This window comes from Pongo abelii, chromosome 12 (assembly GCF_028885655.2).
Source record: "Pongo abelii isolate AG06213 chromosome 12, NHGRI_mPonAbe1-v2.0_pri, whole genome shotgun sequence".
Classification (NCBI taxonomy): domain Eukaryota; kingdom Metazoa; phylum Chordata; class Mammalia; order Primates; family Hominidae; genus Pongo; species Pongo abelii.
This window is the reverse complement of record NC_071997.2, coordinates 84,609,372-84,626,752: the sequence shown is the minus strand read 5'-3', so window position 1 is coordinate 84,626,752 and position 17,381 is coordinate 84,609,372. Positions and strand designations below refer to the sequence as shown.

Genomic DNA, 17,381 nt, shown 5'->3' with positions numbered 1-17,381 from the left:
TGAGACAAATCTACATGAGAGGTAAAATTATAATCAGATTACTTGAAAAATGTGAAACCAGGTAAGTCAACAATCAATAGCATCAGACTAGTGCAGCCATCTCCAATAGGACAGATGGAATAGGACAGGGGATAGATCTGCTTCAAGGGCCAGGTTATTGCATCCCCTGAAAGTTATACAGACATTCTGCCAAATGTATTTTGGTATCTTCCCTTGTTTATAGAAAGATTAGGTGATACAAATCAATTTTGAAATTTTTTTGCTACTTACTATGCATCTTCATTGTTGTATAGCTGAGCCTCTATTTCTTCATTTATTTAAAAAAAAAAAGTAATAAAATCTCTTATAGAATTGGTATAAGGGGGCCAAGCACGGTGGCTCATGCCTGTAATCCCAGCACTTTGGGAGGCTGAGGCGGGCGGATCACGAGGTCAGGAGATCGAGACCATCCTGGCTAACATGGTGAAACCCGGTCTCTACTAAAAATACAAAAAATTAGCCGGGCATGGTGGTGGGCACCTGTAGTCCCAGCTACTTGGGAGGCTGAGGCAGGAGAATGGTGTGAACCCGGGAGGCGGAGCTTGCAGTGAGCCGAGATCGCGCCACTGTACTCCAGCCTGGGTGACAGAGCAAGACTCCATCTCAAAAAAAAAAAAAAAAAAAAAAAGAATTGGTATAAGCATTCAACAAATCAGTTTCTCTGAGGTTATAACAAGTCATACAGATTGAATTTTATCTCTTGGGTTTAATTTTATATACAGCTGATACAATCCCTTATTTTTTAAATTTAAAAGACCTATCATTTATGAAATATCTGTCATGTGCTAGGTACTTTACTATCTCTCATCCTTACAAATGTTCTATAAGGCAGGTGTGATTCCCACTTGAAAGATTACAAAGTAAGGCTCAGAGAGGTAACATGGCTCACCAAATGTTAAATAGCTAATCAGATGTGTAGTCAGGATTAGAATCCAGATCTAGCTAGCTTTAACTCTGAGCTCTTTACATCATACTGTTACACTCCTTACAGTGTATCTTCATAATTTTATTTTCACAGGGTAGCAACTGCAATTTGAATACTTTGCCAACAAAGTCACATACTATAATTCTGTGGAAGATAAGAATTATTTCAAAGGTCTGATAAATCAGTGAATTGGAAGGTCTAAAACAGAGTAATACTTCAAAGGTAAGTGGTACAAGATAGAAACAAAATAAGAGTAACTTTAATATCAGGGATAAATAGGGGGACAATAAAAGACCTCATGTTGAAATAGCTCATTACTGTAAACTGGTTATTTTCAAAGTTAAAACAAACGGCGGGGGGCAGGGGGACTTGAGAAAATACTCAAACCAGGGGTTCTCACTAACAGATCAGGAACTACTTGTGGTTCCTGCCTTACCTAGTAGGTCTCCAAGCTGGTTGGCCTTCCTTTGGGTTTGTCAGAATTTCCAGTAAAGGGAGAAAAGCAGGATAAGAAGAGCTCTTAGGCCTCATCAGCAGAACTTTAACACTAATAGCAACACTACTCTGTTTCTATCCCTCAAGTAAGTTCCAAGCTTTGAGAAAATAGGCTCTTTTTACAGCTCCCATACTTCCTGCCCCCAAAAGGTTGAGTGGCACTGTCTCCTCTCATGGGATACATTTGGAAGGGTTAGCCACCAGATGACAGAGTAGTACCCCACAGTACTTACTTCCTAAAACAGGAAAAATCATGTTCCTTGTCCAGAACTCCTCTATTAAGACTGCAGAGGATCCATGAAGGTAAAATATCACATGCTAGAACAATGCCACAGAAAGTATAACTAGCATTCCTGATTAGAACAGCAAGGAGTGTCTCCTGGCTGCTGCATATTATAAATATATAGCTCATTCCTCATTCGTACAGTGTCGAGAAAAAAGTATATATACACACACACACACACACACATATATACTTTTATATATATACATATATATGTGTGTATATATATATATCTCCCCACCAGGAATATTTTATGTAATATACGTACTGAATGATTTCAATTTTTAAAAACCCTGTAATTCCATTGTCATAGGTAAGATTTTTATCCCACAAATATGGGATTAGAGAGACTAGGTTTTTATTCTACAAGATTAGTTCAGAGTAGAAATGAATAGCAAAATCTATTAATGCATTCATTAAATTTCTTGAACTATAAATATCACAATTAAATTTTCAGCACTTCAAAACAGTCCTGTGACTTTTCCAATAACTAGAAAAAAATTACATCTATTTTCAAAAAGTCGCATGTCAAGATTATTTCCAGAACCCAAATTCATCTTTTATTAAAAGGTAATAAATGAGAAACTAATAACAGTTATTAGATCCCAGGTAGAAGAATTTAGTAGCTGGAGGCAGGTGTACGAAGGGGACTTTTGAATTTTAAACTATGTGTAAATATTACCTATTCAAAGTAATTAATTTTATTTTATTTATTATATATTTTTTGAGATGGAGTCTCATTCTGCCACCCAGGCTGGAGTGCAGTGGTGCAATCTCAGTTCAAAGTAATTAATTTTAACAACTAAAAACTACTGATGAGAACACACAGCACTTTTGTAGACTTGTAAGCTTTCCCCATACTTTGTAATATCTAAAAAATATTACAAAATACATTCCTGCAGTAAAGACAATAAATTCATCAGAACAGGTTGCAAAAGCTAACTCCTTCTAGAATTTTAAAACAAAACAAATATCAAAAATCCAATCCCACACTACTGTTTCATTAAATCATGGACTATATTACCGAACTGTCACTGCGTAAAATACGATTTTTTTTTTGAGACAAGAGTCTTGCACTGTGTCACCTGGGCTGGGGTGCAATGGTGTGATCTCAGCTCACTGCAACCTCGCCTCCTGGGTTCAAGCGATTCTCCTGCCTCAGCCTCCTGAGTAGCTGGGATTACAGGCGTGAGCCGCCACGCCTGGCTCATTTTTGTATTTTTAGTTAAGACGAGGTTTCACTATGTTGGCCAGGCTGGTCTTGAACTCCTGACCTCGTGATCCGCCTGCCTCGACCTCCCAAAGTGCTGGGATTACAGGCGTGAGCCATCACTCTGGGCCTGTAAAATACAATTCTACTAGTACATGAAATCCCAATCTCAGGAATTTAAGAAATTAAAAAAGCTAATGATTAGGCTAGTATTTAGTCTTAGGATAGCTGATCATTTCAGCTAACGAGTGAACACAATATTCCATGAAATATCCAGACCAATATCTCCTTACGTGGGGTGTAAGAAATGCTCCCCCATGGAAACCTTTGAAAAATCCTCAAAGATTTTAATCTATAGGGTCTAGTTTCTCTCTTCTTCAAACACTGGCCATTACAGATAAGACAAAGTGTATATACACACACACACATAATGTATGTACAAACATATATATACATAAATATACCCACACACACACACACACATACATACACACGTGTGTACGTAAATATATTTGAAAGTGGTGTCAAGGAAGTTTTTATACCAATTAACCTGTGGGCAATGAAGCAGCTAAAGACCATTCTGACAGACTTTTTGCCTGAAAACGTATTATACTGTAACTATTTTATTACCACTAAAGAACCTAAAATGCATCTTTATATAAAACAAATGATTTTATATACAGTCTGAACTAGTTTGTCTCAAAACAGCGAGTCTCACTTTGATTCCCTATCTGGAAAGTTGTCTGATCCACTATTAAGTAACTCTATCCAAGATCCTAATGCAAATGTTACATATCCATTAAGAGTTAGTAAAAGGTAAAAAAAAAAAAAACAAAAACAAAAACACCACACATACATTCTTAGCTTTAGTTCTTTAATTATCCTGTAATAATTAAACCCAGCATATTCCTAAACTAGCAACAACAAAATCCCTCCTTTCTTTCCAAACTAGAAAATGACGCTTCGCGTGCTCCATAAAACTTTCGAAATAGAGTATTCTTAGCTAACTTCTGATCATTATATGAACTGGACATTTAAAAAAATTTAATTAAAATGTCAATTTTTCAAAGAATAACATATTTTTACATATGGCTGGCAACATCTTTATTATTTTAGTTTACGAATTCATCTTAATGTTTTATTCATTTTAAGGCCATTTATGTGCCCTCTTTAAGACTCATACTATTTTCCCTAAAGTTCTTTTCCCCTCTGTGCCAACACAGAATCTCCAGAACAGTTTCTACTAGCTGCAGAGAAGCAACAATTCTACAGTGAATTTCATTTACCATTTGGTTGGGTACATACTGAAATTTGGATTCATGAATATTGACAGTTTATGGACATCAATGAGAAGAAAACTGATACTCTGGCATGTGACTGCCGAGAACCAAGTCACTTTACTTCAAATAGAAATGAAAATAGACCTCAGTAGCTAATAATTTTGAACAAATGAATAAAAGTGTCTAAGACAAAATTACATCAACTAAGTTCGAAATTACACACAAATCTTGAAATGAAAATTCAGAGTAAACATTTTAAAATACACAATAAGACTAAATTGTTTGCCTGACACGTTTTGATCCAATGCTAATATTATTAACCAATTACCACATCTTGAAAAAGCTTACTGTAGCAATAGAATCCTTAATATTAAATGCTAGAATTTCAATCGAGTGTCATTGTTTTCTCAAAAATATTTGTCAACTGTACTACATATAATGCCAATTCAGGAAGAAGACGAACATTATTTGAATGGAACATCAGAAGAACCCTGATACACATATGTGAAAGGAAATAATGAGACTACAGATTTTTAAAATTTACCCCCAAAATGGTAAATGTATCAAAGAAATAAAACACTTTTACCAATTATGTTGCACAAGATGTCCAACTGCCTTGAAACATCACATTCTTTCAAGCAACATATAGCAAACTGCTTTCTCTAAGACTACCTTTAACAGTGACTGGTGAAAGCCTTTTAAACTATTTTCCGATGAACATCTCCCTCCTTCATTTGTTAAATATTGTGATCAAGTACAACAATGAAACCGTTTTTAAGGAAATAATGTATAATTTAAAAAAACATTTAATCTCAATCCCTTTAATCAATGGAGGTGTGACAACCAACGCATGTAAAATTAACCTTAATCCGCCAACTAAAACACGCAAAATGTCTCCTAACAATTCTCCTCCTCCTTAAAACAACAACAGTACACATAAATACGGTTCTGACCTCCACCACTACTGCGAACAGCTAATTAATAAAGAGAATGGTTATGTTTGGAGACCAAGGTGCTACACCCCCATCTCATAAACCTCCCAAAATAACCACATCATCCAAGTAGAACTGAACATTATTTTTGCTAAAGCAGGATTTCAACCCCGGGGAGCCTCAGCCCTTAGACAATGGTGGTTACCAGACAGTGCTGCACAGTTGGGTCCAAATGACACATTTCACTAGGCCTTGGACACAACACACATACGCGCGCGCGCGCGCGCACACACACACACACACACACACACACACACACACAATATCCCAAGGGGCCAGTTCCAAGGAAGGGGCGTTCAAACCCCACTAGGAGACGGAGAGTAGCACCGCGGCATGGGGGGTCGCTAGAGGAGGACAGCCGAGGGGGTGTCGATAGAGCGGAAGGGTAACTGCACTGCACACGAGGGAGGGGGCTGGAAATGGCCGATGGATTCTATATTTATTTATTTAAAGGTCTTGATTTAACGGGTCCTTCCCAGGGGTTCTGTAACTAAAGACAAACTGCGCAGCAAACATTGTGGGGTTGGGAGAGGAGTCGCTGCTCCCCCTACCCCGTGACCAGGGACGGGGGGGCGGGGGAAACAAGTTCCCCTGCCAACACCACAGACCACCCCGATTCCCCTCTCCCGCTCCTCCCCAGGAAGGGGTAGGCTAACACAGAAAAAAGGGGGAAAACAAGTTCCCCAGCCAACCCCACCACCCGATCGCTCCCAGTCGCTCCCCCCACCTACCACTAGAAAGAGGCAGACTAAACCATGGAAGGCGGCAGAAAAGGGAGAAATCACGCCGCTCGCCTTCCCCCCAGCCACCAACAGACGCCCGCGGGGTCTGTGAGCGAGCCGAGAAGCCAAAGGGATGGGCGGGGGTGGAGGGTGCCGAGCCCCCGAAACCAAACAAAGCGCGGCCTGAGTGAGAGCCCAGGCGAGAAGGGAAGCCGCGGCTTTTCCTGCCGGCCGGGCCCGGCCCGGGCTGACACTGCGGCACCGGGGGACCCGCCTCCGCTCAGCTTGGGTCTCCCACCCCCAGGGCGCGCAGGCCGCCCCCGCCCGCCCCGGCCTCCCTTCCCGCGGTGCCCCGGCCGGCGGGCTGCTGGGAGGGAGCGCGGCCTTACCCCGCTCGCCGACGTTGTTCCGCTCCTGAGGCAGCGGCGGAGGCGGCGGTGGCGGCGGCGGAGGCTGCTGTTGCTGCTGCTGCGGCGGCGGCGGAGGCTGCTGCTGGGGCGGCTGCTGCTGGGGCGGCTGCGGCGGCGGCTGCTGCGGGGGCTGCTGCTGCTGTTGCTGCACCGGGCGCGGCCGCGACACTCGCCTGGGTCTCCGGTTGGCGGCTCGGACGGAGTTCATTTGCCGGGCTGAGGTGGCGGCGTTGGCGGAGGGACACACACACGCACACGCACAGCGAGCTTCGGGGCAGGAGAAGGGGGTGGGGAGAGTGGGAGAGGGGGGAGGAGGGAGAGGGGGCGAGGGGAAGGGGAGACGCTGAGGGCGGAGGGGGCGAGCGGGACCCCGAGTCCGGAGAAAGGCCCAGGTAGACAGACGGAGACCGAGCGAGGCCGGCCGGGCGGGCCTGACGCACGGGGAAGGCCGAGGCCGCCGGGCGGGGCGGCCGCGAGGGACGAAGGCAGAAAGACGGGCAGAGAGAGAGAAAGAAAGAAAGGGCGTCCGCCGCTTGGGGATCCCGAGGCGAAGCGCGGCGGCGGCGGCGGCTGAGGAGACAGATCCCGGTCCCGCCGACTCGCGAGCGGCGTCTCCGGCAGCGGGGGGAGTGGGCGGGCGGGTGAGGAAGGGAGAAAAAGAGAGGGAGAGAAGGGAGGGAGGGAGCAGGGGGCGCCCGGCTCTTTTTTTTCCCTCTTCCTCCCCCCCACACCCCCTGAAAGAGATTTCTGTGAGGAATTTTTCTCTCTTTCTTCGGCCTCTTCTCTCTCCTCCCCCCCTTCTCTCCTCGGCGAAGGGGAAATGAGTGTGAAGGGAGGAGATAGGGGGAAAAAGAGGCGTCGTCGTTCCTCCTCCTTAAAGGAACCTTTCCTCCTCCTCCTCGTCAGCCCTGTCGCCGCTGCTTCTGCTGCTGCTCCGTGGCAGGAGGAGCCATTGACACCGCCGGAGCCTCCACTCGCCCAGTCGGTCCCTCCCCGCCGCGGGGCTGGCCGGGGGCGCGGGGGAGGGCCGCGGGGCGGCGGGGGGGAGGGGTGAATGGGCGGGGAAAGGAGGGGCGGGGATTCCGCCAGGCGGCCAATCTAAGGCGCCCATACAACCTTCCGGCCAATGGGGCCTCCGCTCTTATCGCGAAGTCCTTTCAACGCCCTGTTTCCTCTCTCGGGTTTCCTCCCTCCCCCGCCTAGGAGGGGGAAAGAGGAAAGGGGGAGTGTGGCGGGGCGGGTGATAATGGGGAGGTATCAGGGCAAATAATAGAGCAGGGGGTGGGCGAAGAGAGCGCCAGTGCGTAGCGACGATTCTGGGAGAGGAGGTGCTCGGAGGAAAGGGCGGGGGTTGCTGATGTAATGGGGAGAAGTGATTAATCCTTCGGTTCGCCGTTTCAGCTTCCCCCTCTACCCCAACCTTCACCCGATTTTTTTGAGCAGAAAAAAAAGTGGAACGAGGGAGCCAATCTTTGGTAACTCGGGTTTTCTGTGGTAGGTGGGTTCGAAATCTGAGCTGTAGGGAGCGCTAGAGATTTCGTGCCCTTTAGCCAAGCTGAGGGTATTTGCAAACCCTGGAGATTTCCTTCTCCGAGCTTTGGGCTTGGTAACCGAAGTTTGGAGTCGGTGCCTAATCGTATATCATCTAAACCTTGAAAAGGCTTTGACCTTTGGCCAATTTGATTTGTTCTTTGAAGAAGTGTATGCAATGTGTGGGAAAATAATATGTGAGAGGAGAGAAGTAAATGTGTTGATGTTGTGATTGTTTATGTGATTTACTTTTTAATTTTTTTTTTAGGTCCCACAAACTGCAAGGAAAAGAAAAACCCTCAAGAGGAATTACCTTTATACCTGATGCCTCCAACATAATCTCTCTCCAAGGGAAACTTGTTTTTATTCCCTTGCGGCTGTTACGATGACTGAAAATGTATTCTCGATTCTCCCCATTCTCTCTTTTGTTTTGCATTTTTTGGATGTGGTAAAACTGGCAGTTTATCTGATTACCTGGTTTTCAGAACTTTGGGCGATGTCTCTCAGTGTCATCAGTTGCTGTCTAGGTTTGACATCGATAATTAAGCAACTACAAAGCGTGATAAAGCTTTTGAGAGGGAGGAAAGTGTATTTTGGAAGGAGGGAGAGACGCACAGAGGCGAGCCTGTGTGTTGAGTCCCAGACTTGGTGTGTGACTACAGGCAAAAAGTACTTCACCTTTCTAGACGTCAGCCCCGCCCCCCTCACCTCCCAAGTTTAAATAAGAACTTATTTTAGACTACATGATCCTGTTTTCAATTTTTAAGAGTTCTGTGATTTTGAGATGATCTCTCCTTAGTCCAGAAAAATGGAGAAACGTAGGTCTATGTTTGTTTCTCAAAAAAAATTTGAGGAGGACAGCTGTTACAAAACAGCTGGAGAACTCCAAATTTTTATGGTTGTTAGCTAGGTGCAAATGGGTACAATTTTAGGTTTGTTGAAATAAACAGGGGAAAAGTAAAAGTACAGGAAAATTACATTATACATATAAGTGTGTGCATCATTTCTGATTTTTCTAAAAATTTACTTTTTTATTTAACAAGTACTTTTTGGCTCCTTGTGTGTGTGCATTAATATGTATATAAGGTGTTATGGGAAATACTAATAAAAGGAAAATATTGGGCATAAAGAGTTTGTGGCAGAGTTGAAGGTTTACTTACATTAATTCAGATGTAAAGAAAATGTAGCTTGTTTATTTTCTGTAATTTTAACTTCGAGTCCCCACATCATCTCAATTTTTTAAAAAACATAACTGCTTTCACCTTTTATTTCCCCAACTCTCCTTCTAATATATTAATGGGAGGGGCGGGGTTTAGGGTTGTTATATGTGGTATAAGGGGTATCTTTTATATACCCTAGATTTCTAAGTTTATTGCAACAATTCTGTGACATATGGCAGTAAAATGCCTTGTTTTAGCAAAATTAGTATATTATGACAATTTCCTGATAGATGGTAGTAAAGTGTCTTGAGAAAGGGAGCACCTTTTTCAAATTCACAGAGTAACTGGTAGGGTGTGGTAGCATCCCTGAGGGATAGGGAGGTTTACAAGGGCATCTAAGCCACTAATGCCAGTCCTTATGTTGTCTTCTGGCATGGAGTGGCTAGTATTGTCTGATGTCATTTATCATTTATTACTGATAAAACTGGTCATTTCTGTACTTTTGAGGCTGATTTCTTTTGCTGAAATCCATACATGAGCCATTTGCCCTATACACTATAACCTCTTTGTACTGACCCCAAGTCTCCCTTGATCCTCATGGTTCTCACTGAGACACGTGGGTACTTCTGGATTCCCCGAATACCATATGTAGGCCTTGATGAGCCAGGAGCCTAGCTTTGGGCTTACTAGTTGTTGAGCCACTGTCCAACAATGTTGCATTTTTCTCCCTGTGTCATATTGAACATGCTGGCAGGCTGAAAGTAGAACTCCTAGAGGTCTTAGTGTTTCACAGACATGTCCAGGGAAGCAAACCACTATCTCCAACTTTCTTAGATTTCCCTATGTCTCTGTGCATATGTGAACTACATACCTTCAATTCTAGTTTCCACCCTGAGAGGGGATGGAAAGTAAGCACACTGGGTCTGATTACCTCTTCCTTGTACCCTTTTCTTCTTTCCATCATGCCCCAGGGTTTTTAAGGAATAGATTTTTCTCCTTCCCATATGTCAGGAACTTTCCTTATGTACTGTATCCTCTTCATTTTTGAGATTTGGCATTTCTTCTGCTCCCTTTCTTGGAGCCATGATAGCTGATGAAATGCTCAAGAGAGAACCCAGTTTAACAATAATGGAACACCTATTGGGAGATATTAAAAAATATCCTATCCCTACATTACTGGTTTCTACATATGTTTAGTTTGTTTCAGGGATTAAATGTTGAAGTCATCTTTGTGTAAAAGTGTTCAAACTCAATTGTGGAACTTAAGAGTTGTCAGGACCGACCTTGGAGATCATTAAATCTCATTTCTGTATTCAACAGACTAGGAAACTAAACTCCAAAGAAGGGAGGTGACAAAACCATAACTATTTGGTAGCAAAGCCACTGTCTGCCAATCCAGGGCCCTTTCCATTTAGAAGCATTGTAGACAATATTTTGAGTTCTGGTGAGAACCCAAAATATCCTGGAAGGTTTTATCCTTAGGCAGATCCACCTATATTAGTAAATAATTCTGTCAATTAGCTGTCATAAAAGTTATATATGTTAGAAAACAGGAGAAAAATTTAAAAGGATTTCTTTTAGGGGTGGGAGCCACCTAGAATTATTTCAGTAATACTTAGCATAATTTCAGAGGACTGAATTCCCTCAGGGTTTGCTCTCTCTTCAAGAACATTTGTGTTTGTTTTTCTCAGCTAATTACTGGTGCTTAAAAGGTTAGTGTACTTAAAATTATTTGTTTATAAAACCTATCACAATAGCAGTGTGGAAAAAATAAGCTCTTTAATCATTTTAATAGCTGGCAGGTGATATTTACTGTGATTCTTAAATTATAATTTTACCATTTCAAAGATTCAGCTTCCCTTTCCTCTGTCATTCTATCATCTAGTCCCAAGCCGTCAGCACTTAGTCAGTTACATAAGACACCTCAAAGCTGCTCACTCCTTTTATGTCATTTAAGAAATTAGTTTGATCTGAATATGGTTTCCCTGCAGGAATAACCAGCTCTGTTTAAAATATTCTTGTTAAAGTATGAATGACTTATCTCACTAAGCTGCAAAAATTCATTCTTCAGTACATGCCCAGATAATTTTTTATCAGTTAGGTAGTGAAAATTAACTCGGAACTAAGGATTTAAATTTAATGTATGTGTGGGAAAACCTCATAAGCACACAATCCAATGATACCCAGAAGTTATCTTTAAAAAATTATAGAATCTGACTTTAATACCTTTCTCTGTGAAGTAATACAGAGCACTGTTAAAAGAAATTAATTTTGTTCAAGTTTTAGGCTGGACTGTGATAGACAGTGGTAAATCTTTATTTTTGTTTTTTAAGAGCAGAACCAATTTCTTTTTTTTATTATACTTTAAGTTCTAGGGTACATGTGCACAATGTGCAGGTTTGTTACATATGTATACATGTGCTGTGTTGGTGTGCTGCACCCATTAACTTGTCATTTACATTAGGTATATCTCCTAATGTTGTCCCTCCCCCTTCCCCCCATCCCATGACAGGCCCCAGTGTGTGTGATGTTCCCCTTCCTGTGTCCAAGCATTCTCATTGTTCAATTGCCACCTGTGAGTGAGAACATGCAGTGTTTGGTTTTCTGTCCTTGCAATAGTTAGCTGAGAATGATGGTTTCCAGCTTTATCCATGTCCCTACAAAGGACATGAACTCATCCTGTTTTATGGCTGCATAGTATTCCATGGTGTATATGTGCCACATTTTCTTAATCCAGTCTATCATTGGTGGGCATTTGGGTTGGTTCCAAGTCTTTGCTATTGTGAATAGTGCCACAATAAACATATGTGTGCATGTGTCTGTATAGCAGCATGATTTATAATCCTTTGGGTATGCACCCAGTAATGGGATGGCTGGGTCAAACGGTATTTCTGGTTCTAGATCCTTGAGGAATCGCCACACTGACTTCCACAATGGTTGAACTAGTTTACACTCCCACTAACAGTGTAAAAGTGTTCCTATTTCTCCACATCCTCTCCAGCATCTGTTGTTTCCTGACTTTTTAATGATCGCCATTCTAACTGGTGTGAGATGGTATCTCATTGTGGTTTTGATTTGCATTTCTCTGATGGCCAGTGATGATGAGCATTTTTTCATGTGTCTGTTGGCTGCATAAATGTCTTCTTTTGAGAAGTGTCTGTTCATATCCTTTGCCCACTTTTTGATGGAGTTGTTTGATTTTTTCTTGTAAATTTGTTTAAGTTCTTTGTACTTTCTGGATATTAGCCCTTTGTCAGATGGGTAGATTGCAAAAATTTTCTCCCATTCTGTAGGTTGCCTGTTCACTCTGATGGTAGTTTCTTTTGCTGTGCAGAAGCTCTTTAGTTTAATTAGATCCCATCTGTCAATGTTGGCTCTTGTTGCCATTGCTTTTGGTGTTTTAGTCATGAAGTCCTTGCCCATGCCTATGTCCTGAATGGTATTGCCTAGGTTTTCTTCTAGGGTTTTTATGGTGTTAGGTCTAACATTTAAGTCTTTAATCCATCTTGAATTAATTTGTGTATAAGGTGTTAGGAAGGGATCCAGTTTCAGCTTTCTACATATGGCTAGCCAGTTTTGCCAGCACCATTTATTAAATAGGGAATCCTTTCCCCATTTCTTGTTTTTGTCAGGTTTGTCAAAGATCAGATGGTTGTAGATGTGTGGTATTATTTCTGAGGGCTCTGTTCTGTTCCATTGCTCTATATCTCTGTTTTGGTACCAGTACCATGCTGTTTTGGTTACTGTAGCCTTGTAGTATAGTTTGAAGTCAGGTAGCACGATGCCTCCAGCTTTGTTCTTTTGGCTTAGGATTGTCTGGGCAATGTGGGCTCTTTTTTGGTTCCATATGAACTTTAAAGTAGTTTTTTCCAATTGTGTGAAGAAAGTCATTGGTAGCTTGATGGGGATGGCATTGAATCTATAAATTACCTTGGGCAGTATGGCCATTTTCACGATATTGATTCTTCCTATCCATGAGCATGGAATGTTCTTCCATTTGTTTGTGTCCTCTTTTATTTCGTTGAGCAGTGATTTGTAGTTCTCCTTGAAGAGGTCCTTCACATCCCTTGTAAGTTGGATTCCTAGGTATTTTATTCTCTTTGAAGCAATTGTGAATGGGAGTTCACTCATGATTTGGCTGTTTGTCTGTTATTGGTGTATAGGAATGCTTGTGATTTTTGCACATTGATTTTGTATCCTAAGACTTTGCTGAAGTTGCTTATCAGCTTGAGGAGATATTGGGCTGAGACGATGGGGTTTTCTAAATATATAATCATGTCATCTGCAAACAGGGACAATTTGACTTCCTCTTTTCCTAATTGAATACCCTTTATTTATTTCTCCTGCCTGATTGCCCTGGCCAGAACTTCCAACACTATGTTGAATAGGAGTGGTGAGAGAGGGCATCCCTGTCTTGTGCTGGTTTTCAAAGGGAATGCTTCCGGTTTTTGCCCATTCAGTATGATATTGGCTGTGGGTTTGTCATAAGTAGCTCTTATTATTTTGAGATACGTCCCATCAATACCTAATTTATTGAGAGTTTTTAGCATGAAGGGCTGTTGAATTTTGTCGAAGGCCTTCTCTGCATCTATTGAGATAATCATGTGGTTTTTGTCTTTGGTTCTGTTTATATGCTGGATTACATTTATTGATTTGCATATGTTGAACCAGCCTTGCATCCCAGGGATGAAGCCCACTTGATCATGGTGGATAAGCTTTTTGATGTGCTGCTGGATTCGGTTTGCCAGTATTTTATTGAGGATTTTTGCATTGATGTTCATCAGGGATAAAATTCTCTTTTTTTTTTTGTATCTCTGCCAGGCTTTGGTATCAGGATGATGCTGGCCTCATAAAATGAGTTAGGGAGGATTCCCTCTTTTTCCATTGATTGGAATAGTTTCAGAAGGAATGGTACCAGCTCTTCCTTGTACCTCTGGTAGAATTCGGCTGTGAATCCGTCTGGTCCTGGAATTTTTTTGGTTGGTAGGCTATTCATTATTGCCTCATTTTCAGAGCCTGTTATTGGTCTATTCAGGGATCCAACTTCTTCCTGGTTTAGTCTTCGGAGGGTGTGTGTGTCCAGGAATTTATTCATTTCTTCTAGATTTTCTAGTTTATTTGTGTAGAGGTATTTATAGTATTCTCTGATGGTACTTTGTATTTCTGTGGGATCAGTGGTGATATCCCCTTTATCATTTTTTATTGCGTCTATTTGATTCTTCTCTCTTTATTAGTCATGCTAGCGGTCTATCAATTTTGTTGATGTTTTCAAAAAACCAGCTCCTGGATTCATTGATTTTTTTGAAGGGTTTTTTGTGTCTCTATCTCCTTCAGTTTGAGCAGAACCAATTTCTAAGTGTTGAGAGAAGACTAGGCCAAAACAATAAAAGCATGTTATATTAGGAAAGGATTGGTAGGTGACAGAAGTTTGGGCAGATGTGAGAGTGGAAAACCAACAGGGAGCTTTGCCACTTACCTTGGGCAAGTTCCTTAACCTCTCTGTGCTTATTTCTGCATCTGTAAAATGGAGGTGATAATAGTCCTCATTTTGTGGGATTGCTGTGAGGATCAAGCAAATTAATACCTATAAAGTGCTTAGAACAGTGTTTGGTGCATAGTCAGGGCTCAGTAAACTGCTGGCCATTATTGTTACTGTTGTTGGTGGTGGTGGTGGTGTCATTTCAGGCTTTGATGATTTGTTTTTTCTAAACGAAGTCTCACTCTGTTACCCAGGCTAGAGTGCAGTGGCGTGGTCTTGGCTCACTGCAATCTCCCAAGCCTTAATGAATTTTAAGATTACATGGACATTGTATGTGAGGAAGCAGGTATGCTTTTTTTTTTTGAAATGGAGTCTTGCTCTGTCACCCAGGCTGGAGTGCAGTGATGCGACGTCGGCTCACTGCAGCCTCTACCTCCTTGGTTCAAGTGATTCTCCTGCCTTAGCCTCCTGAGTAGTCAGGAATATAGGTGCGTGCCACCACACCCGGTTAATTATTTTATTTTATTTTATTTTTTTGAGACCGAGTCTCACTCTGTCACCCAGGCTGCAGTGCAGTGGCACGATCTCAGCTCACTGCAGCCTCTGCCTCCTGAGTAGCTAGGATTACAGGTGTATGCCAGCACGCCAGGCTACTTTTTGTATTTTTTACAAAAATACATTTGAACATGTTTCATAGGAAGTCAGCTATGTCCTTATTGAAAACATAGTGTCACAATTAACCTCTTGATGAGAAATTTATCCCAACTAAATTTAAATTCACATGTAGCAGTTGGAAAATGGACATGTTCTAAAAGGCATCATGGCAATAAGGAAACCAAGAAGATGTTCTCTCTCCATTTTTGTTTCCTCTACATTATTCTTCTTACCCAAGAGAACACTAAGCCTGCTGAAGTCTTTGATAGGTGACAGCAACAAGGGTTTAAACACTGGGTTCTAGGAACATCATTTTGTTTTACAATGCTGTTACTATAGGAGTCACATCTGCTTCTGCATTTTTGAGACATGAGAGATTTTGGTGGATTACTTCAATTTTGAAGGTACTAAAAGTGCTACACCCATTGTAATGGAAGAAGATGCAGTGGCTGCTGAAGGACTCCGAATCCCAAGGCCTTTGAGGGAGAGCCCTCTGACAGGTACTGAAAATATCAGGAAACTAGAGAGAATAGTATCTTGGGCTTTAAGGTCTTTGGAGTTCAGTTGACAATAGGAAGAGGAATTCATTTTGGACTTGAATTTCCCCAGGAATTTAATAATGGGAAGGGCTTCACATTGTTCCATTTTCAGCCACTCTGTTGTTTTATTTGGACTTTCAAAAGTAATCTCTGTTGACCAATTTTGGACAATATGATGACATAATTTCTGATGGAAAATAGACTAGGGAGTGAATATTTGGCCTAGGATGCAGTATGGTCTTGAAGTTAAGTTGATTAATGACCTATCCTGATCCATAAGAAAATCTTGGGAAGAACAGCTTAACTGTGCATCTCATTGGTCTCAGGAAGTTACAGTGGAGCAATGGCAATAACCGAGGGAACTGCTAATCTCTCTTAGTTGGACAGTCTTAGTTGAACAAAGGTTTGATTATTTAGCCCATTTGTTAAAGACAGAATAAGAGGGTCTGGAGAGTGGGGGGCTGGTGGGTATTCAGCTTTTCTCCCTGCATTTCTGCCAGAGCTCATAAAGAAGGGAACCCCCACCTAACCTTCTGCCCCTCTATCTACCCTCTTATTAAATCCTCCACGTGGAAGAAGTGACTAGTCTGGTCAGAGACACTGGGGACAGTTCACTAGAGAAAGGGATCATGACATTGAAAGGCACTCACTTTCATCTCGGACAGGATCTAATGCCTGCTTTTTCATCTCATACTCCTAGGAGCAACAGGCTGTTTTGCACATTTCCCCCCTCGTAGTAGGTAAATAGAGAGGCAGTGGGGGTCACAGGGGAAGAGGCAGATGGGCACCTCTGGTGAGAAGCTCCAGTCTTCCTCCTCTCCCCTTTCTGTTCCCAACTACAGGGGTCTGGCAGGCCAACCTCATCCTGATACCTGGTCAGGTAGGTGGACTTGTGCTCAGCTCTTGATACCTCTCCACTTGAATCTTGTTCTTATCTTATCCTCACTGTCACTCTGAGTTCTGGCACGCTTGGAGGGGTCCTAAGATTTTGTTTTGGGGTTGGAAAAGTAAGAGGCCTCACGTTGGCTTTCTAGCCTGTACCCAGCCATGACCCAAGCTTCACTTTAAATTTGGTTGTTTGACTGCTTACTAATAAAATGGTACTGGAGTTCTCTCATTGGGGTATAGATACAGGTGTGCATGCTCCCTCAGGAAAACTGGTTAGAAAAAGAGGTGGTGGTAGGATTTGTGTTTGGAATTCTACCCCAAAATTGTAACACTATTTTGGGGGACAGTTGGTTATTTTCTACATTTTAAAGCCAGAACATGTCTACATGAGATTGTCTGGCTCAGAAATTCCCAAAAGAAAAATGAAGAAAGAATAAGTACTTTGGAAAAGTTGGAACTGTTTTTAGGGCATAAAAACTCGAGGAAAAAAAGAACTTGTAAGTAGATTTTTGAGCAAGATTTTGAAAGTATAATTTACCTCTCTGCTTGGTGAGTGAGTAACTATTGCTATTCGAGTGATCAGTGATGAGACAAATGTTAAATGAAAGATAATTCCAAATAAGTGGAAATACTGTGATATTCAGTGCACATAATAAATTCTTTATTTTGACCATAAAGAGCTATATATTTTATATTAATAGAAAATGAATTTCTCTCTGCCCTCAGCTATTTAAAGAATATTGGTTTGAAGGAGTGCCAGATCACTTCTTTTCCC

General features: G+C 42.0%; 1 protein-coding gene and 1 long non-coding RNA gene across 6 annotated transcripts in view; one reads left to right on the top strand and one right to left on the bottom strand.

The window, feature by feature from the left end:
• Window positions 1-7,151, bottom strand: part of FBXO11 (F-box protein 11) — a 102,390-nt gene extending 95,239 nt beyond the window's left edge. For 3 of the 5 annotated variants that reach the window (XM_009237326.4, XM_024242109.3, XM_054548209.2), the window contains exon 1: window positions 6,336-6,568. In XM_009237326.4, the coding sequence (XP_009235601.1) occupies window positions 6,336-6,564 (229 nt within the window). In that variant the 5' untranslated portion in view covers window positions 6,565-6,568. Of the gene's footprint in view, window positions 1-5,955; window positions 6,203-6,335 lie in introns of those variants that run through there. The other 2 variants (XM_002812048.6, XM_054548210.1) reach the window with 2 other exon arrangements.
• Window positions 7,152-7,444: 293 nt separating this feature from the next.
• LOC103889849 (uncharacterized) lies at window positions 7,445-8,931 on the top strand. Its single transcript, XR_654212.3, has 2 exons — window positions 7,445-7,831; window positions 8,155-8,931. It is a non-coding gene; the product is annotated as an uncharacterized LOC103889849 (long non-coding RNA).
• Window positions 8,932-17,381: the final 8,450 nt, after the last annotated feature.